Below are 23032 nucleotides of genomic sequence, written 5' to 3' on the forward strand. Positions count from 1 at the left end.
GTGAGTATTTTTAATGTGTTTCTGTATTTGGTTGTGGTGTGAGTATTTGTAGTGTGTTTTTGTATTTGGTTGTGGTGTGAGTATTTGTAGTGTGTTTTTGTATTTGGTTGTGGTGTGAGTATTTGTAGTGTGTATCTGTATTTGGTTGCAGCGTGAGTATTTGTAGTGTGTATCTGTATTTGGTTGTGGTGTGGTGTGTTTCTGTATTTGGTTGTGGTGTGAGTATTTTTAGTGTGTTTCTGTATTTGGTTGCAGCGTGAGTATTTGTAGTGTGTATCTGTATTTGGTTGTGGTGTGGTGTGTTTCTGTATTTGGTTGTGGTGTGAGTATTTGTAGTGTGTTTTTGTATTTGGTTGCAGTGTCAGTCAGACCCGTCGCCAGACCTCAGTCTTAAGGGGGGCATGTGAAATGCATGGGGGGGCACAATTATTATTAGCCTACAGCCTACGTATATTTATAATAATCAACTCTAGTCGCGCAGCACGTAATCACCACTTTTAAACATATAACCATTCGCAATATGACCAGGTCGCCTATAGCCTACACCACATTACATAGAAGCAATGTTATGAATATCCATAAAACACTTGACTATACAACATATTAGATGTAACACCAGAAGCATCTCTCAAAGATTGAATTTTAAAGCAGACAACAGAGAGATGTGCATTGCCATGAGACACACGCACGCACATACACTCGCACAGAGACTTTGAATCTACCGGTACTTTGAGTGGAGGCAGCGCTGTCCTCTCTACAGTCAAGGGGGTAATCCATCAGCCGGAAGTTGAAGCTGCCTCCGGGGGCCGCCATTGTAGCTGGCTATCACCTGCTGTTAGCATCCCATTGACTCCCATTCTTTTTTGCGTCACTTTGACAGCGAATAACTTTACATCTGAGGCGCCCAAAGACTCCATTTGTCCATTATTTATTTATAAAGAAACACGACAATGTATAAAAGGCTCCATTACTTTGTATCTTACGTTATGGCCCCGTAGAAGCCATTCTTGTAAAAATAGGCTAAAAATTGCGTCATAACCACGCGACTTTATGTCGCACAATAGAGACATTACCGTATAGACAGGAGGAGAAGCTCGCAGGCAATCTTTTACTGTCTAAAGTCAGGCCATGGCATAGATAGAGTCCATAAAAGCAATGCGACAAAATATTTCAACAACGTTTTTGATGAATTTGAAATAATTCGAAATAATTTGATATGTGGCAAGTGAATACATATGAAGTAACATTTATCCAATTATTTATCTACTTCACCTATATATATTAACGGGGGATGGGGAAATTATCAGGAAATTATACATGCAATGGAAGAAGAAAAAACCCATCTCAATGTCTATCGCGGTTAACGTTGTTCCTTTATTTATTTATAGATCTACGCTTGAAGATGAATGTGATCCCGTTCGGAAGCCATGTACAAATGTCCTAGCCTACATAACGTGAAATAAAGAAAAACGTTTTTGTTCAAGTGTTTTTGATCATGAATTATTAGCCAAAACTACATGATTTATATTTTGGAATATTATATGGTCACATTGAATATACGAAAATGACGCGAGGGGATAGTATTTTATAGTATGGTTCCTGGGCTTATATACTAATAAGTCTTTTTTGGATGGGTTATTATTCTGTTTTATGTAGAAGGAAACGAAAAAGAACAATTGTAAATGTGTGCGTTTATGTATGTATGTGCCTATTTGAATCACTTTTAATAATATTGGAAGATTTTGCTGAGATGTACATGTACTTATTTATCTGTTATTTTTGATTGTATTATATATATGTGTGTGTGTGTGTGTGTGTGTGTGTGTGTGTATATATATATATATATAAACATGTTCAAAATAAGCTAAATAAACTAACTAACTAAAATTACTAGAACTGCAGGCTACTCAAACGATTACAATCCAAAAGTAGGCTATTTTAAAGTCGATTTTAGCCACTTCTTTTGCCAGGCCTATAATGTTTTAATGTAAGATGTCATATTGTAATTATATAGCGTAAGTAGTTATATTAATATTATTGTAATATATTAATAAACATTGTATTATATTATTACTATACGATTTGCACAGCTACTAGAAGATTTACAACTCCCAGTCAGGTTGCTCACGTGACATCTACGTCATCAAGCTCAGTTTGAGCCTGCGCAGAACGCTTGGCTATCAGGAAGTGAGTACCCATGTTTGGCTTCAACTCTCTCCGTTGAAATCAACGGGGTCGCTCTGTCCATTTCTTTTACTGTCTATGTCTACAGTCCCTCCTGTCAGTACAGTTGGAGGCGGCGTTTCTCCGAGCAGAACCTCCTCATCGAAGTATTCTTCCACTCGGAAGGAACTGAAGCGAGTATGCCGGGGAAACCTCGTTTTGAAACAGCTTTCAAAAATGCGCGGTAACTGTTGAGCGGCTTAGTTGTACGTCACGTAGCCTACGTAGCCTAACGTTATTTTTAGTAAGGCCGTGATAGGCTGTTGCAGTGTAGATTCCCATCAATCAAATAAAATCACACCATTGTTACTTTATATTTTTAACGTTTTAATGATAAAGAATGCAACAAAAAATTAGCAACTATGATAATATTAAAATTAAATTATCTGTGCCTCAAGTGGGGGGGGCACAAGCATTTTTTGGGGCGGGCCCGGCCCCCTATGGCCCGCCCATAGCGACGGGTCTAGTGTGAGTATTTGTAGTGTGTTTCTGTATTTGGTTGCAGTGTGAGTATTTGTAGTGTGTTTCTGTATTTGGTTGCAGTGTGAGTATTTGTAGTGTGTTTCTGTATTTGGTTGTGGTGTGAGTATTTGTAGTGTGTTTCTGTATTTGGTTGCAGTGTGAGTATTTGTAGTGTGTTTCTGTATTTGGTTGTGGTGTGAGTATTTGTAGTGTGTTTCTGTATTTGGTTGTGGTGTATTTGTAGTGTGTTTCTGTATTTGGTTGTGGTGTGAGTATTTGTAGTGTGTTTCTGTATTTGGTTGTGGTGTGAGTATTTGTAGTGTGTTTTTGTATTTGGTTGCAGTGTGAGTATTTGTAGTGTGTTTCTGTATTTGGTTGCAGTGTGAATATTTGTAGTGTGTTTCTGTATTTGGTTGTGGTGTATTTGTAGTGTGTTTCTGTATTTGGTTGTGGTGTGAGTATTTGTAGTGTGTTTCTGTATTTGGTTGTGGTGTGAGTATTTGTAGTGTGTTTCTGTATTTGGTTGTGGTGTGAGTATTTGTAGTGTGTTTCTGTATTTGGTTGTGGTGTATTTGTAGTGTGTTTCTGTATTTGGTTGTGGTGTGAGTATTTGTAGTGTGTTTCTGTATTTGGTTGTGGTGTGAGTATTTGTAGTGTGTTTCTGTATTTGGTTGCAGTGTGAGTAGTTGTAGTGTGTTTCTGTATTTGGTTGTGGTGTGAGTATTTGTAGTGTGTTTTTGTATTTGGTTGCAGTGTGAGTATTTGTAGTGTGTTTCTGTATTTGGTTGTGGTGTGAGTATTTGTAGTGTGTTTCTGTATTTGGTTGTGGTGTGAGTATTTGTAGTGTGTTTCTGTATTTGGTTGTAGTGTGAGTATTTGTAGTGTGTTTCTGTATTTGGTTGTGGTGTGAGTATTTGTAGTGTGTTTCTGTATTTGGTTGTGGTGTGAGTATTTGTAGTGTGTTTCTGTATTTGGTTGTGGTGTGAGTATTTGTAGTGTGTTTTTGTATATGGTTGTGGTGTGAGTATTTGTAGTGTGTTTCTGTATTTGGTTGTGGTGTGAGTATTTGTAGTGTGTTTCTGTATTTGGTTGTGGTGTGAGTATTTGTAATGTGTTTCTGTATTTGGATGCAGTGTGAGTATTTGTAGTGTGTTTTTGTATATGGTTGTGGTGTGAGTATTTGTAGTGTGTTTCTGTATTTGGTTGTGGTGTGAGTATTTGTAGTGTGTTTATGTATTTGGTTGTGGTGTGAGTATTTGTAGTGTGTTTTTGTATTTGGTTGCAGAGTGAGTATTTGTAGTGTGTTTCTGTATTTGGTTGCGGTGTGAGTATTTGTAGTGTGTTTCTGTATTTGGTTGCGGTGTGAGTATTTGTAGTGTGTTTCTGTATTTGGTTGTGGTGTGAGTATTTGTAGTGTGTTTCTGTATTTGGTTGCGGTGTGAGTATTTGTAGTGTGTTTCTGTATTTGGTTGTGGTGTGAGTATTTGTAGTGTGTTTTTGTATTCGGTTGTGGTGTGAGTATTTGTAGTGTGTTTCTGTATTTGGTTGTGGTGTGAGTATTTGTAGTGTGTTTATGTATTTGGTTGTGGTGTGAGTATTTGTAGTGTGTTTTTGTATTTGGTTGCAGAGTGAGTATTTGTAGTGTGTTTCTGTATTTGGTTGTGGTGTGAGTATTTGTAGTGTGTTTCTGTATTTGGTTGTGGTGTGAGTATTTGTAGTGTGTTTCTGTATTTGGTTGCCTTGTGAGTATTTGTAGTGTGTATCTGTATTTGGTTGCGGTGTGAGAATTTGTAGTATTTAGTTGCATTGTGAGTATTGTATATAGTATATATTTTCATAATCTGCTAGTGTTTTTTTCTATTTGCATGTTTTCTTCAGTTGCAGCACATTGACCTCTCTCAGCCACCGTACTACTTTAAAGATATATGACTATCATATTTTAAAACAAAATCACACACAGCATGTAAATATGGAGTATTTACTGCAAATACCAAGTTATTTACACACACACACACACGCAGGCAGGCACGCGCATAAAGGCGCGCGCGCACACACACACACACACACATACACACGCATGCAGGCACGCGCGCACACATACACACACACACACACACACGCAGGCAGGCACGCGCATGCAGGTGCGCGCGCACACACACACACACACACACACACACACACAGATTAACATAATAGATGATTTACAGACAAAGCGGCTAAATGGAGACTCTGAAACCACATGTCCTTCATATGCTCTTCATGTCTTTGTTCTCTGGTTGACGTGTTTTTGTTACTGATGCCACTGAAGTTTATTTCCTGTCTTTGGTGATAATGAGTTGAGCGATTCATAAAAAAATAACATTAATTAAGACATCGCAGGGTCTGCCGTGCGTCACCAGAGGACACAAAACCCTTAAAACTCTTCCCAATGTCACTCAAGACACGTGGTTTGAGCTGAACGAGGTTTTGAATAATACTGTCACAATGTCTTCAATGAAAGCTATTAGCTTTGTGGACCTTTACAACAGTCTGAACTGAAGCTCTCAAAGATTAGCTTTAAAACTGATGGTCTTTGTCTCAGATTTGCAATGGTGTCGTTCAATGTGAAACGTTCTTGAGATTGTAAGGAGTTGCTTTATTTGCTCTGTTGAACACATTTTATTTGTCACTTTATGGTCATTTTTAGAGACCAAGATAAAAATATTATAATTAACATTGTTTATTTTTTTTAAAAGCCCATAGCTCATCAAAATGTAATGTGATGAATAATGTGCAAAAATTAAATAAATGTTTTATTTACAGTAAAATAATGTGTGTATTAAGATTATATGTATTATACTCTAACCATAGTTGTATTGATCTAAAAGCTTCAGTATTTTGTTAATTACAGTATGGGAATATGCAGGAATCATTTGTGTTTTGTGAGAACGACTGATATCATGATATCATAATATTATAATATATATGATATTTTTGTTCTGTGTTGAACAGATTTCACCTCTGAAAACAGAGTAACCTTTTTATCATCTTTTCTTTAAATGTCAAGGGATCATCACAGCATTGGACACAAGGAGCATTCAACTGAATATTTCACTTTCTGCTTGCTTTGACTTTGTCCTGGTTGATTTCCAGGTTTAAAGAGTTCTCTGTCTTCATTTGCTAGCGTACAATCCTGCATCAAAGCGATGTAATGTTGCTCAGATATGTGGGTGTTTGCGTCTGGCTTACGCTAGTCATGACAGATGTGGACGAGCTAAAGCTCTCTGGCGCAGTGGAGGGCAATAATGCAGCAGCTTTAGGCCGAGACTTCATCTTGATGAGGTCCATTAACCTGAACATCAGGCCTGAAGACCCGTGGAGACGCCACTGGATCATACACTCCAACAAAGTGAGTGTGTGAGACTGAGAAAGTCCAAGTATGAGTGTGTGAGTTTTCTTAAACTTATGAGTTCATCAATAAAGAATTGAAAGCCAAGTGCCAAACAATGCAGCTCTGAGATAAATTCATCCAAACTCTGATTTGAAACTAAAAGTTTAGTAAATTGTAGACAAAAATATTTTTACAAACAAACAAAATTAAATTAAAAAAAAAAATATATATATAATTTAAAAGAAAAAATTTAATTAATAAATAAAAAATGAATAATTTAAATTAATCAATTTAAATAAATTAGGTATACAAACATTTTTTTACATATTTAAATAAATAAACAAAATAAATCATATTAGATTTACCATTTTAAATAATAAATAAATAAAATCATTTAAATAAGTTAATAAACACACACACATACACACATATAAATAGTTTAAATAAATTAATAAATTAAATCAATTTAAACAAACAAACAGTTTTACATAAATAAATGTAAACAAAAACAAACAAATTGTTTTAGATAAATAATTTTAAATTAGTAAATAGATAATAACAAAAAATAAACATTTAAATAATTTCTAAATAATTTGTGAAATAAAAAATTAATTGAACGATTAAAATTAAAATTATAGATAGATAGATATTTGAATCCTATTTTTATATTCATTTGCTGTGTGTGTAAGGCACAGGGCTCTCAAGTCTCACGCATTGGGCGTGAGACACACGCATTTCAACCCGTTCACACGCTCACACGCCACACCTTGTATTTCTCACGCTGAGGAGTAAGGGAACTTGTCCCGCTATACAATTAATGGACGAGACGCAGGCAAACGGAGGATCGAAGTTCTCTGCCGAGTTCATAGCATCTGTCTCGAGTTATACAGAGTTAAATGCTAGCTACCAGCCAATCAGAAATTAGAATTAGTTGTTTCCGGGTAAAGTATGTGTTCCCGCTGCAAGCACGTTCGTTACTAGACAACACGCGCACACACGGAGTGGAAGTTGAAAGAGCACGATCTTGATGAATGCGGTTTGCGGACATCTTCATTTAAATTTTTTTTTATTTTTTTTTTTAGCATTTTTATTTTACGATTCCTGGACGATATCTCTTGCCTGTGATCAAAGGCAGTGAGAGCTGATGTTGAGGAGTATAGCCAAATTCGTGCTAAATTATTTTTGAAGCATTCAAAAACTCTCCAACTGCTTTTAAAGGGGTCATCGGATGCAAAATACACTTTTATATGGTATTTGCAAATAAATGTGTCTTTGCAGTCTGTGGACACAACCACCATGCAATGAAAAAAATCCATTCACTTTTTTTTAATCCTCAAAAAGCCAAAAAGTTGTTGCTCATTATCATTTAAAGAGACATGCACCGAAACGGGTCACTGTGAACCGAGCTGTTTTTGAAGAGGTAAAAAGGGTGTTGTTTTACACAACCATTGAGAAATTTTAACCAAAGTATGTTACAAACTTTACATGAAGACCCAAAAGAATCATACCAACTTGTGGAAAATGGGCATCCGATGACCCCATGTAAAGGTGACCGGTTTGGGTCTTGACATACATGCTCAGGGCAAGTTGTTATGACACAATGTTATGTACATTGAGCACTGATGTTCAGCTGGCTTGTTTGGGGTCAAATTTATTTTTATTTTTCAATAAATTTGTATTTTTTAAATATAACTATTTACTTTATTTGGATGAATTTGTCTTTTTATCAGATTTAACAATTGTTATAATTTCCATTTGGAAATTCTGGTCAATTATGAACAATAGGCAAAATTGAACTGCTAGCAACATTTGAAGCGAATTTGGTTGGGTCGAGGGACCGCTGCTGCAAATATTTGGGTGGCTCTTCCCCTAAATCTCACTCTAAACTTTTGATAAAACTTGAGAGCCCTGAAGGCAAAACATTAACTCTGTTTGCTTTAAGCGGGTTTGTTTAGTCAGAAACTCAAGGTGGCTTTGACTCACTCGAGTGACCCGTCGACAGAATCACACTCGGGACGGATAAACACACGACATAACGATCAAAAAGTTCAAGTGATGTTTGCTGAATATCCCATCAGATGGATCTAATCCCGTCGTTTATTTGCTGCACAGACGACCTGACAGTGAGATCTTGACATTTGCTTTGTTCTTTACAAATGTTAATCAGCTTGATATGAGGAACGATGTCTAGTGCTGGATTTCACTTTGAGTGTTTGTCCTAGTGTTTTGATCCTATTACGTTGAATGAATAGAAATAAATAAGGCACTTGATTTAATCTGATACACGTCAAAGCAGACGCACGTCTTCAAATTTGCATTTTTTTAAATCTATTTTTTTACTTATTTGATATTCTCTATCTCTAAAGCTGATCTTGTCTGTACACAGTAGGCTATATGTGTTATTTTATATATTATTATCATATATTACAATTGTCATATTAACCAACGCTGTACAATCAATATGGTGTAGTTACAATATCTACCAGCAGGGGGACACTAGACCACACTTGGTCGAGTCGACGGTTGACCCTTTTCATAGACTCGATGACGTGTTTTATCAATCATGATCGTAAATCCTATTCATAGATGCCACCTACGTCACTAGAAATAGAAGGCCGCCATATTGACGACCGATCTCGCCCGGCGCCGCCCAAACTGCCCATTTGAATGAGAGACGAAGACAGAGATAGATGGATAAAATTTTAATTTTAGGCTCCGATCCTTATTTGTTACCCCCAGTTTTCTTTTGTCTTTTTTTCATCTGCCCTAGATTTGCCTTCCATGATATAGGGCCTATAGATTTACCTTGTGCATAACGCCTCCCCATACAGTGGGGATCGCTTGAAGGCGTTCAAAGAGTAAGGGTATCAATATGCTGTGGCTGGATGGGTTACAAACGTAAAAGTGCGGCACCTGGCCACCAAGGATTTATATTTAATCATGGGAAATGTTGGTATTATCTAAAAAAATCAAAAGTGTGATTTTGGTGGTAGTTTGCTCTGACTAGGTAGCGAGTTGTTAGCTAGCTAAGTTGCTCAGTTGGTAGCTTGCCAGCTGTTAGCCACGGCTCATGGCTAGCTGTCATTAATCTGGATTAGGCCTGTCGCGATAGTCAATAAATAAATTAATCGCACGATAAAAAAATGAGCTCGATAATTTTTCCGGCCGCGATAATTTCCATTTGCATGTTTTATTTTCCTCGTCTCTCTCTCTCTCTCTCTCTCTCTGCAGGTTTCGGCCGGGTGTGTGCGCACAGAAAGATGAGACATGATACAATATTAGCAGTGCTTGAAGTGGGAGAAGAAAGGTGCCGGTACTCTCTTGCATTGGCAAATCATGACATTTGAGATTTCTAAAGTGAAAAACAAAACTTATAACAAAACTTATTGTTATTTATTAACAACATACATTTATTAAAACAAGTCATATGCGTGTGTGCACGTGCGTGCGAAAAACGGAACTCCTTCAAGCCTGCAAGTCCAAAAATACATTTAGATTACTACATTTTATTTAATTAAATGCATTTATGGTGAGATTATTATATTTTCAGTCAATCTGTGTTTTGACCACGAACCATGAGCTATCACTTTAATTCACCGCGTGCAGCACAGCAAAAATAGACTCGGAACATCTCTGTACTGCTTTATACGCACAGCACCAGGAGTGCATTGACGGACCGCATGCGCGTGCAGTGTGAAAGCTCGAACCTGTTAACATGGGTGCGGAAAAATACGCACTTCATACGCACTGCAAACGAAGTATATCAACGAGCGTGACACTGGCGCCTTTTCTGTCAGTGGTCGAGTACCGGCTACATGCGAGAAGTAGGTACGCAAGAAAAAGTGCAGGTACGCTTAAGAGTAAAATGTAGAAGTGCCGGTACTGCGTACCGGTGAGTACCGCCCCACTTCGAGCACTGAATATTAGACATTTATACAATATGAGACATTTCTATCCTTTTCTTTTGGTATAGAATAAAATCAGTTCGGGGTTCCTAGCTCTTTCAGCTGTTGTTGCAGCCAACTGCACAACATATTGCAGGCATTACTGAGACCGCCGGTCGTCAAGATGGCGGCGCAAAGCTACAGTAACGTCATGTGAACCGAACGAATAAGGTTTTTTATATTTTCATTTTTTTAAAATGTATTCACATTTATAACATTGTACTTAGGATTATATTTCCGTTGCATAAAATTACAATAAACTAGTTTCGCTGCTGTGGTGAGGATGAAGTGACGGTAAAATTGACATCTTTCACTCTGACTGCCATTATCAAACTCTCTCCATTTTTTCTCTTTTTGAAAGTTTTAAAAACATATTGTCAAGTTTTTCTTTTATTATTTTAGAAAATTGGAACATAAAAAATACATATTTAATGTGGGCTAGTAGTCTCTCATTCGCGCTGTAGAAGTTTACCCAACAACGACGTCGACGACTTTCGCATCTGAGAAATGTGAAACGGTTTAAACCCCTATTAAATATGTTGTGTTGTATTTGTCATTGAAACAGGAGATTGATGTAAGATATAAAAAATGAAAATGCCAAAGGCCTTAAGTTTACTTTACAACAGTCGAACTCGGCTTGACAACTTGTGTCATAGACAAAAACAAAGGATTTGCCACCACCAGTTTCAACGAGGACTGCAGACCTTCAAGAACCGGAGGATGATGAGGAAAAAAGTGAACCTGTGTTTGTTTTTGGGGTATGTATCCTACAGTGACTGGCATAATGAGGCACATTGCTTACTGATGCTCATCATTCTAGTATAAGCATTGGACAAATAGTTGTGCATATAAAATGGGTTCGTCTAGGCTACTAAAAGTATACTATCATAAATTACCCCAAAGCTAATAGCCTAAAGACAAGGACTAAATGCGACTGAACTCCCTTTTTAATTTCATTGGTCTTTGCAAATGCAAAATATTCGATTAAAATCCATTAAAAGTTTTAATGGATTTTAATCGAATATTTTGCCTGTTCTGTTTTAAAACAGAAAGATGTCAAGACCTTTGAGTTACACTGCCATCTAGTGATGTCTGTTGAGTCCAACATGGAACAGCATCAACATCATCATCATCTGTGAATTATGATTGATGGAGATGATCAATAACTGTTAGTGGTCAGTGATCCATCATGTGACTCCATAGAAGTTGTCACAGCCAAAAAAGTGGACATTTGACCACATATTAAAGAAAATGACCACCATAGGTCATTTTAAATAGGATAAATCATTAAAACAGATGTAAACAAAATCAGTCAACAAAATTCAAAATTTATTCAAGTTCAATTAGGTTTTTCCATTCCAGTATTTACCAGCCTTTGAATTTTAACAAAAATATAAATGACGTTTAGCCTACATATAAAAAATATATATACTATACAGTGTATGCATGTATTTGTGCATTGTAATAATTCTCAATTCAACATTAAAACTAATACTATACTAATAGTCAATCTATAAAAAGGCTGCACAAATTCAAACCAGAAAATAATTTTCTGCTAAAGTGACACATCTTACAGTAACCTTAAAGACACTGAGATGAGCTGATGATCAAATCTTATAGAATCTTGTTTCTGCCATGCAATTAAAAATATTCTGACCTTTTTTTTCTTCTTGCAGTTGCAAATTTATATCTCGCAATTCTGAGTGGGGAAAAAGTCCGAATTGTGAGACAAAAACTCGCAATACCTTATTTATGTGTTATTCCATGGCGGAAACAAGCTTCCATAAAAACCGGCTTGCATGAGATTATCTTAAAAGATTTGAAAAAGTTTTCATTTCACTATATAAAATGCTGCAATAAAACAAGAGATTAAATTCAAAGAGGTGTTTCTCAAATACCTTAATTTACTCTTTATGTCTTAGTTTTCTGTTTTCTACCATATATATATGCTACTGCCGATGATTGGTGATTATGAGTCAGGAGTTTCACTGAGAGATATTTTTTCTTGTTTTAAGCTAAACAAATTGATGCATTTTTCATAAAACAAGACTCAATATCTTCAGTCATTTTGCTTCTCAAATAAATATATCTTGATTTAAGAACGTTTAGAAATGTGTACAACAAGACAAAAATCCAGAGGAAGACAATCATTTTTGCAGTGCACACACACATCTTATGTGTTTTGTGTATTTCTCATCAGGTTATGAAGGATCGCATCCACTCCAGACTCTCACAAAACAAGCACTATCCCGATGAGCATCAGTAAATGAGATGAGACTCTTTCCATCTTGGATCCATGACTCTTGGTGTTTTTTTCCATGCCGGTCTCATCGACTTTAACAGGCACGTCTGTGGGCTCTCGGGGAACATCGACGGGCTCTGTCCAGTGGGAAAGCTCAGGTAAGACAGTCGCCTCTTCAGTGACTTCCGGCTCTGTGGTCCAGTGGGAAAGCTCAGGTAAGACAGTCGGATCTTCAGTGACATCCGGCTCCTCAGATGGATGGAAAAGATTCTCACGCACTGTGAGGAAAAGAGAGATTGAGAGGAGGGTGTACAACAAAACTAGACATAGTTTAGTTATTCATGGCGATTTCCACAACGATTTAGTTCATGTTAGCTTTAAAGGGATAGTTCATCCAAAAATTAAAATTCTGTAAGTAATTACTCACCCTCATGTTGTTCAACCCGTTCATCTTCACAAAAACCCCCAAAATAACGACTTTATTTCAACGATTAATTTCCTTTTCTGTGGGCCTCGAGTCAGTTCATGTAGTGTAACAGCGTAGTCCTTCTGTGTTGTACGTCACACGCAGGCTCAATATTTGCCGACGCTGGTCATGTGTGTGATGCGTGTGATGTACAACAACAGAAGCACTACGCTATTATACTAGTGAACTGACTCGAGGCCCATAGAGAAGGAAATGAATAGTTGAAATAAAGTCGTTACTTTTGTTTGTTTTTTGCACACAAGAAGTATTCTCGTCGCTTAGAATCGAGCCACTGTGGTCACTTGGACTATTTTAACGATGTCTTTAATAACTTTTCGGGGAAGAAGTTTCAATCCCTTAGAAACCTAGGAGTGATCCAACTCTCAGATTTAATCAAAAAATCTTAATTTGTGTTCCGAAGATGAACGAAGGTCTTACGGGGTTGGAACAACATGAGGGTGAGTAAATACTCACAGAATTTTCATTTTTGGGTGAACTATCCCTTTAAGTTGATTTGCACTGATAAAGTTTTCACATTACCGCAGATTTTCTCCTCACACACTGGCAGGTTTTCTGGACACTTTGAGCACGGCTCTCCAGACTCGTATGGATTTTGTCCTGGAACATTTCCCCTGAAATTAAGGAAAAAGGGAAGATGGATTTTCATAGATATTTCATTTTATTATGTGAAAGGGTATTTGATACAGTTTCAAATTTGAAGTGAGAACTTTGATAAAAGAAATTAGGGATTGAAACAGCGCGAATAGCCAGTCGTTAGTAATTATAATGAAATCAAAAGAAAATAATATTTAGAGCCATAACCAGGCCGGAGAGGTGTGAATGTGTGCAGGGGAGATTGAGATTGTGCAATAGACTGAATAGATGCTTAGAAAATGGCAAAAAAAAACATCAATTTGCATTTTAGAGTCTTCTCAAAATATATTCATATGATATGATCTTGAAAAACATTTAACTAAATACAGAGTTTAGGACTTATCATCTTCAGATTTTAAATATAATATCAGACATGTGGCTTTAGCTGCAGTGCAATTTTAGATTGATACAATGCCAACTTCAATTTTATTTTCATGAAGATATTTCATAAAAATAAATGTCTAATAACTTCACAAAATGATTTGATGCTATTTATAACTTTTTTTTTTCATTTTGACAATTAATTCTAAATTTACAATAAACTGCCAAGTGTCAGCTTTCAAATGAGACCATACAGTCCTTGTGCTTTTAATGCAAAGGGTTCATGAACTGTGTCTGTTTTAGATTGGGTCTGCCATTTCTGGGGATTTTTCAAAAGTGGGGTTGCTGGCTAACGGTAAAGAACGTACAGTTCTATAATCTCCTCAAATTGATTTATAAAATTGTATATTTCACTATACTGTCAATTCTAGTTTCTGAAAATAAAAAAGGTTTGAAAACAAGCTGCTTTGATAGTACAGCAGAAATATCTTTGGTTACCTGAACGGTTTCAGTATTAGCTGGTGGTATAGACTTCTAGATAGAAATATTTGTATATGAACTCATATGATGTTAAGTTGCAGCTTATACCACTATAAATATTGTAAAACTGGCCATGTTCCAGAATGAACACACTTTCTAGAACACTGAGACTGAGCTGATGTTCAGTTTGGATTAATGAAACACTTACTGAGGATAGTAGTCACAGACGAGAAGAGTGGCCTTGACATCTAGACCCTCTAGAGAGGCACAGAGTTGAGTAGCACAGCCGATTCTATTGCTGTCTGCCCACACCATCTGTAAAAACAACAGAAACGCATTGTCACACCTGTATAGTAGAGCCCGACTGATATGGATATTTGGGCGCCGATGCCGATACCGATATTATGAAGTTAAAAAAAGCCAGATAACGATATATCGGCTGATATTATGTATGTGTATATTATAATACAGAAGCAATATTATTTATGTGTATATTATAGTACAGAATCAGTCAAAAGTTTGGACACACTTTCCCATTTGTGTGTACAAACTTTTGACTGGTACTGTATATAGAATACAGTATACATTAACAGAATATATAAAATATATATATAACAAATTTTTTGCAATGATCACTCAAATGTTGTGATCAAACACTTGTGTGACAAAGATGTATAATGGAGGCAGGGTGAATGATAGAATGAGAAATACATTTGAGCTGTAACCAAACTAGTTTGCATTGCATGTTCTATTCTTAATTATATTCTAAATACTGTTGCACATCTTCACTGATGACTTTGTCTTTTTATTTAGTCACATTATATATATAAAAAATTACTCAATATAATAATATATCAATAAATATATCCAAAGTGTGTCTGGCAAAACCTTATTTTCTATTACCAGTGAAGGAAGTACTCCGATCGTTTACTAAAGTAAAAGTAATAATACCATAATGAAAACATGTTTAATTACGTAAGTACAGTACTTTTACTTAAATCATATTTTAAATAAGTAGTCAGCAAAATGTACTAAACTTGAAACTACTCATTATGCAAAATGGCTCTATATAAAGTGTTATAAATTATTGGAATATTGCTTGATGTTGTAATGTTCCAAAGCGGCTTCAGGAAAGGAAGGTCAATTATGGACCCAGTTATTAAATTGGAGAGTGATATAAGGAAGGCCAAGTATGTAAAGAAGTAGTTGCTGCTATATTTTTTGATGTGGAAAAAGCATATGATATGCTTTGGAAGGATGGTGTGTTAATTAAAATCCGAAGGCTTGGAATAGATGGGAAAATGTATTACTGGATTAATGACTTTTTAAGCAATAGACAAATTCAGGTGAGGATAAACAGTAGCTTCTCTGATTGCGTATTTGTGGAAAATGGTGTACCCCAAGGAAGTGTTATTTCACCAATTCTTTTCTCTATTATGATAAATGATATATATATATATATATATATATGATACACTTGATTATAGTATAGGCAAGTCATTGTTTGCAGACGACGGTGCTCTCTGGAAAAGGGGTAAAAATGTTCAATTCATAGTTAAAAATTTGCAAAAAGCTATCGAAGAATGGGCTGGAAAATGGGGATTCAGGTTCTCTGTTGAGAAAACCAAGAAATTGAAAAAAAATGAAGAAAGGTTTAAATTTCAATTGTTTGGTAGAGATTTAGAAAGAGTAAATTGTATGAGATTTTTAGGTGTGCATTTTGATTCTAAACTTACCTGGCATAATCATATTGAAAAGGTAGTTGACAAATGTAAAAAAGTCATTAACATAATTAGGTGCTTGTGCAATAAGGAGTGGGGAGCAGATATGACTTCAATGAAAAGATTATATGTTGGATGAATTAGGTCTATTGTTGACTACGGGTGCATGGCTTATGGGTCTGCCACAAAGTCTGAATTAAAGAAGCTTGATGTTATACAGGGTTCGGCCCTACAGATATGTTCAGGAGCAATGAGAACCTCCCCTATATCAGCGTTTCAGGTTGAAATAGGTGAAATGCAGGGGCGGATTTACCGGGGTGGCAAATGCCACCCTAAAAGAAAGCCTTGCCACCCCTGCTGCCACCCCAGTTGGCAGGAACAAATTAAAAGTTGTGGCCAATTTGACAATTTACGAGCGCAAATCTCCAATGTCCGACTGCAGTGAATGCAGCATGAGATTACGTCAGAGCGGCAAGAGACTGATTTGATTAGAAAACTCTCACACATCTGCCACTCATCACCCGTGTCTTACCTTAATGTTTTTCCTGTGATAATGCCCCTTATTTCTATCATACTTCTATCTCCTATTACGTGAGATGGCATTGTATGGTCACTTATTCCCAGTGCTTAAATTGGGCAGGCGCTTAATCTGGTTGTCAGCCGATCATGATCGCGCACGCGCATCTAGGTGACACGGATAAATGTACGCAGCAATACAGTGTATGTAAAGAATGTTCCTGGGAGATCCGTAGTTGCGCGGGATGTGGAAGCGCGCAAACGTTCCAGAAATGTACAAAAAGTGCCCTGGGCCTTGAATGACAAGGTAAGGAAAATAAGATTAAATTAAATAAAAATTAAATAACCAAGACTAGGTTGACCATGTGATTTTTCTCAGGAGATGTTTTGAGCATTTTACTTCAGACACCGGATTATCAGCAAACTGCCAAGAGAACTGCTAGCTGGCTACTCAAAATAAACTAGCAATCTATTCAGTCAGCATATTTGTATTAGATCTGTATGAATTACAGAAATATAAGACTTGCTAGACCTAATTTTAGCTACCAAGCAACCTTTCCACAAGGATAGATTGATTAACATTTTTGTGACTTGTACATACCTGGATGTGAAATGATGCAGAGTAGGCTGTGTGTGTGTTTGTGTGTGTGTGTGTGTGTTGTAGTAGTAAAGAGAGAGAATGGGAGAAGGAAGTGTGTGTGAGGTGGACCTGGTCACCACAGACCCAAATCTTCTCAGCTGTTGCTACTGTCATATGCTGCACTGTCTCTTCATGTGGCACATTATGTTTGGCACATTGTATGGGTCACTATATCATAACAAGGTAATGCAATGTGTAATCAAGTGATGACTGATTAACAGTAATGTAAATGCTAAATGTCCTAATACCTGTTGATACTACAACAATGAAAAGTATATGCTTTTAACATTGCAGTTTTTCACATATCATGTAATACTCAATTTCTCCATTTCTTTGCACAAAACTCTCCAGAAAATACCAGTTAATGTTTTTTTTTTTTTATCATATGGGGGGTGGGTGGACATACCCCCCGGACCCCCCTAGGGAGAGCATCGGCCCCCACATAATAAATCCCAATTTAACGCCTGCTTATTCCTAATATGAACTGTTTCACATGAAACCTCAAGTGCAAGTAGGGTTGGGTATCGAGTATCGATTGGAACCGGGACTAACTTTTCGATTTTCCCAGAATCGTTCAAAAGTTAAAATTTCGATTCCTAGTTTCGATATTCACAGTCCGCCGACCGGAAGAAGAAACCGCTGAACACCAACGAAGAAGCGTCCACTGGAAGTGTTGGCATAACCGCGCGAGTCGAACATGAATAGCTTGCGTCGGCGGTCCAAAATGTGGCTTCACTTTTCTAAAAAGAACGAAATCTCGGCAAAATGTAACATTTGTGACAAAAATGTTTCGTGCATCGGAGGGTGCACGTTGAACATGATAAAGCACCTCCGAATCCATGGAGTACCAATAAATGTTAGCCCCGTCTTTGACGCGCTGCGCCGACCTTCCTCCGCTGTCTCTTCCTCTGGCTCTGACCCCCAGCCTGGCACCGCAGTGACTGCACTGCAGTCCGAATCCGGTAAGTAAAACAATACATATAAAGTTAATAAAAAGTAAAAAGTTCATAGAATTAAAATTAATGGAGAAGGTCAGAGTATTTCCTTCAGAAAGACCGTTGGTTAGCAAGGTTAGCTAAACTTTTTTGACCCTGCCTCTTAAAAGAATTGGAATCGAGAATCGTTAGGAACCGGAATCGAAACAAGGAATCGGAATCGTTCACATTCAAACGATACCCAACCCTAAGTGCAAGACATTGATTCCATGAGACTGAGTTTGTCTGTATGAGTTTGTAAATGGCAGTCTGTGCCCTTTTGTAGTGTGTACGTACCATTTCTCATCAAACAGTGATAACTGTGATTAAATTCAGTATATACGTCTGCCATATGTTGCCACCCCTCAAAAATTCCTACCTCCCTCTCGCCACCCCATAAATATTTTTGTCAAGATCCGCCCCTGGTGAAATGCCATTTGAGTTGAGACGACTGCAAATGTCATTGTCATATGTTCATTTAAAGGGGCATATGGAAGACCATCCAACTAAAAGAGTCCTCATTTCAACATGGGAGCAGGCAAAAAGTAAAAGAGTGTTGTTTAGTGCAAGTATACATGAAAAGGTAAAGGAAGCAGCTGTAGAAAATTTTTGTATCTGTAGTCTATCCACCGTGGATGATGATGGTTCCAGACGTTGATATAACTTTGCATGAAAAGATTAAAAATTATAAGGGGGATGGTGGACAAATGGCTATGAGATATGTGGATAACTATTATTGGTATGTGCAAATTTTTACTGATGAGTCAAAGCAACCAGAAACAGGGAAAGTGTCAATTGCATATGTGATACCTGAGTTTGATATTAAGTTTTCTGCAAGAGTTTCGGATCAATTGTCAGTGTGTTCAGCAGGGCTGATAGCAATTGTGATGGCGTTGCAGTGGGTAGAACAAATTAAACCATTGAGAGTGGTTGTATGTTCAGATTCGTTGTCATCCTTAGAAATTTTTAAATTAGGTAATTCGAGTGAAAAGCATGATATTATGTGTGAGATATTGACTTTGCTTCATAGTATTCAAAATGGGGGGACGCATGTAAATGTTGTTTGGGTTCCGGCCCATGTAGGTATGGTTGGTAATGAGTTGGCAGACAAGTTTGCTAAACAGGCTTTGAAAGCGACAAATGTGTCTATTCTGTGTAAAATATCAAAATCAGAAGCGAAGTCAATGATTAAAAAACATGTTAAAAAGTTGTGGCAAGATAAATGGGAAAAGTGAAATATGTCTATCAATGTAAGCAAATATCATTTGGGAAATACCCGTCTTTCGAATATCTGGGTATTGTGTTAAAAGGTGCTCCACGCATTTTACTTATCATTGTTTACAGGCCTCCAAAATACTCTCCAGCTTTTGCTGAGAACTTAACAGAACTGCTATCAACAATTTCCTCAGAGTTTGACTGCTTTGCCATTGCTGGAGATTTTAACATTCACATAGATAATGCAGAAAACAATATGGCAAAAGAAATCAAAACTGTTTTAAAAACTTTTGATCTGACTCAGCATGTACATGGACCCACACATAATCTTGGACACACTCTAGATTTACTTATCAGTAAGGGTCTAAACATTTCATCAATTGTTATTAAGGATGTAGCACTGTCTGATCATTTTTGTATTTTCTTTGATATATTGATCTCTCCTGCCATTGAAGCTAGATCTGTGTCTGTCAAGAAGAGATGCTTAAATGAGAACACTAGTGTACTATTTATGAAGGCTATATCTTTAACACCAAGCTTATCTGCTGACTCTGTTGATTTTCTCCTTGATTCTTTTAACTCAAAAGTTAAGAGTGTAATTGATGATATTGCTCCTGTGAAAGTCAGGAAGAAGAGTGGCAGACAAAAAGCACCTTGGAGAAACTCAACAGCAGTGCAAAATATGAAAAGACAATGCAGAAAAGCAGAGCGCATGTGGCGGAAGACAAAACTTGTAGTCCATTATAACATCTACAAAGACAGCATCCATGCTTTCAATAAGGAACTAGGCAAAGCTAGACAGACTTTCTTCTCGAATATTATAAACAGCAATTTAAACAACACGCGCACTCTTTTTGCTACTGTAGAGAGACTGACAAACCCCCCAAGCCAGATTTCCAGTGAAATGCTCTCAGTGAGAAAGTGCAGTGAGTTTGCTTCTTTCTTCTCTGAGAAAATCAATAATATCAGAAAGGTGATCAGCTCATCCTTGAGTTGCGCTGGGGTCAGGCAGATCAGACAACAGCCTGAGAAAGTAGCCACTATGTCTGATTTCGAAGAAATTGATGGCAAAATTTTGGAAGAAACCGTACAGCACCTAAAAACATCAACCTGCGCCCTTGACGCACTTCCCACATCTTTTTTCAAAAATGTGTTACACAGCTTAGAAGCAGATCTCCTGGAAGTGGTAAATGCCTCACTTCTCTCTGGGAGTTTTCCGACCTCCCTGAAAACTGCTGTTGTCAAGCCCCTCCTTAAAAAGAGCAATCTGGATAAGACCATATTAAACAACTATAGACCGATCTCAAATCTTCCTTTCATAGGCAAGATCATTGAAAAAGTTGTCTTCAATCAGCTGAACAAATTCTTAAGCTCGAATGGATACTTTGACCATTTTCAATCTGGTTTCCGACTGCACCACAGTACAGAGACTGCGCTCATAAAGATAATAAATGATATTCGCTTAAATACTGATACAGGCAAATTATCAGTGCTGGTACTACTCGACCTCAGTGCTGTATTTGACACTGTCGATCACAAAATACTTCTTGACAGGCTGGAAAACTGGGTCGGGCTTTCTGAGAAAGTCCTAAAATGGTTCAGGTCATACTTAGGAGGCAAAGGTTATTATGTGAGTATAGGAGACCATCAGTCTGAGTGGACATCCATGACATGCGGAGTCCCTCAAGGCTCAATTCTTGCGCCACTCCTATTCAACCTGTACATGCTCCCAATGAGCCAAATAATGAGAAGGAACCAAATCGCTTACCATAGCTATGCAGACGACACACAGCTCTACTTATCCCTATCGCCTAACGATTACAGCCCCATTGACTCCCTTTGCCAATGCATTGATGAAGTAAACAATTGGATGTGCCAAAACTTTCTTCAGTTAAACAAAGACAAAACTGAAGTCATTGCGTTTGGAAACAAAGATGAAGTTCTCAAGGTGAACGCATACCTTCAGTCTAGGGGTCAAACAACTAAAAATCAAGTCAGGAATCTGGGTGTGTCTCTAGAGTCAGACCTTAGTTTCAGTAGTCATGTCAAAGCAATAACTAAATCAGCATACTATCACCTGAAAAATATTGCAAGAATTAGATGCTTTGTTTCCAGTCAAGACTTAGAAAAACTTGTGCATGCTTTCATCACCAGTAGGGTGGATTATTGTAATGGACTTCTCACTGGCCTTCCCAAAAAGACCATAAGACAGTTGCAGCTCATACAGAACGCTGCTGCTAGGATTCTGAGCAGAACCAGAAAATATGAACACATCACACCAGTCCTCAGGTCTTTACACTGGCTGCCAGTTACATTTAGGATTGATTTTAAAGTATTATTACTGGTATATAAATCATTCAATGGCCTAGGACCTCAATACATTGCAGATATGCTCACTGAATATAAACCCAACAGATCACTCAGATCATTAGGATCAAATCGGCTAGAAATACCAAGGGTTCACTCTAAGCATGGCGAGTCTGCTTTTAGCTATTATGCCAGCCGCAGCTGGAACCAGCTTCCAGAAGAGATTAGATGTGCTCCTACAGTAGTCACATTCAAATCCAGACTCAAAACACATCTGTTTAGCTGTGCATTTACTGAATGAGCACTGTGCCACTGTTCGTCCAACTGTTTGCACTGTATTTTATTTTATGTTTTAATTACTCTGATTTCATGTGATTATTTCTGTATTTTATCTTTTATTCTAAACTGTTTTAATTATTCTGATTTCTTGTGATTATTTTAATTTCTTCTATGTAAAGCACTTTGAATTACCATTGTGTATGAAATGTGCTGTATAAATAAATTTGCCTTGCCTTGCCTTGCCTAAATGGGATAGGGGAGATAAAGGGAGGGGTTTTTATATTATAAATCTTGAGGTTGGCCAGGGGCGTCCGGTAATAAGGTGTCGAAGAGAAGAGAAAATTTTTACAAGAATGAGAATAGGGCACACTGGACTAAACAAAACATTACAGATAATAGGAAAACATAAGTCAGGAAATTGTGAGATATCTAATGTGCCAGAAACAGTGGAACATGTCTTTATGATATGTAAGAAATTTAATAGAGAAAGGGTTTTAATTAAAAGGAAAATAGATGACAGTGGGGAAAGGTTTATCTTAAGAGATATTTTGTCTAAGGCTTCCGATCATAGAGTAATAAAATATATGTTTGAATTTTTAAAGAACACTGGACTCATTGACAGAGTGTAGTTTTTCTTTTTTTTTGTTCTTTTTTTTTTGTAAGCCATAGTGATGATCAAGCACAATTTATCTGGAGGGTGGCGGTAGTGCGCTAAGTTAGTCCGCATCCGCCGTTAAGCAGCCAAAGAAGAAGAAGATGTTGTAATGTAGCGTTAAAGGCCTATAGGTTAATGGGCTTTAACACAGTCTCTACACCGGAAGTGGACGTTGTTGCTCGCGTCGTAACAGCTGTTTACCCTGGACGCGGCAAAGCGCCCGTTACAAAGCAGAACGAGGCATCGCTTGTGTCGTGCCGCAACCAGTGTGAACAACATCACTGATTATAATGGATTCAACTGTATTTTGTCACATCGTGCTGCTCGCGTCCGTCGTCTTGTTCAGGCAGCAGCAGACAAGCAGTCTTAAAGGTAAGTTGCTAACTAGTTAGCAGTGTGGTGAAGTCTGTTGAATGGTGATTTAACGCTAGATTGTCACCAGATGACACAATGTAAAGTAAATAAACAATGTCCTTTTACTCTCACAAGCTTATCATACTTGTTTGCTACATTAGCTAGCTAGTCATGTTTCATACCTTGTCAGTGAAGTGAAAGCTAATGTG

The 23032-nt window shown here is 37.3% G+C and overlaps 1 protein-coding gene across 1 annotated transcript in view; it reads right to left on the reverse strand.

The window, feature by feature from the left end:
* Positions 1 to 11307: 11307 nt before the first annotated feature.
* The window catches only part of LOC143725824 (GLIPR1-like protein 1), a 43282-nt gene continuing 31557 nt past the window's right edge, over positions 11308 to 23032 (reverse strand). Inside the window, exons 6-8 of the mRNA XM_077218616.1 lie at positions 14371 to 14477; positions 13248 to 13339; positions 11308 to 12519 (exon numbers count right to left, since the gene is read on the reverse strand). Of these exons, the coding sequence (XP_077074731.1) occupies positions 12230 to 12519; positions 13248 to 13339; positions 14371 to 14477 (489 nt within the window). The 3' untranslated portion in view covers positions 11308 to 12229. The remainder of the gene's footprint in view (positions 12520 to 13247; positions 13340 to 14370; positions 14478 to 23032) is intronic.

This window comes from Siphateles boraxobius, unplaced genomic scaffold (assembly GCF_051911475.1).
Source record: "Siphateles boraxobius isolate OS27281-9 unplaced genomic scaffold, OSU_SipBor_1 77, whole genome shotgun sequence".
Classification (NCBI taxonomy): Eukaryota; Metazoa; Chordata; class Actinopteri; order Cypriniformes; family Leuciscidae; genus Siphateles; species Siphateles boraxobius.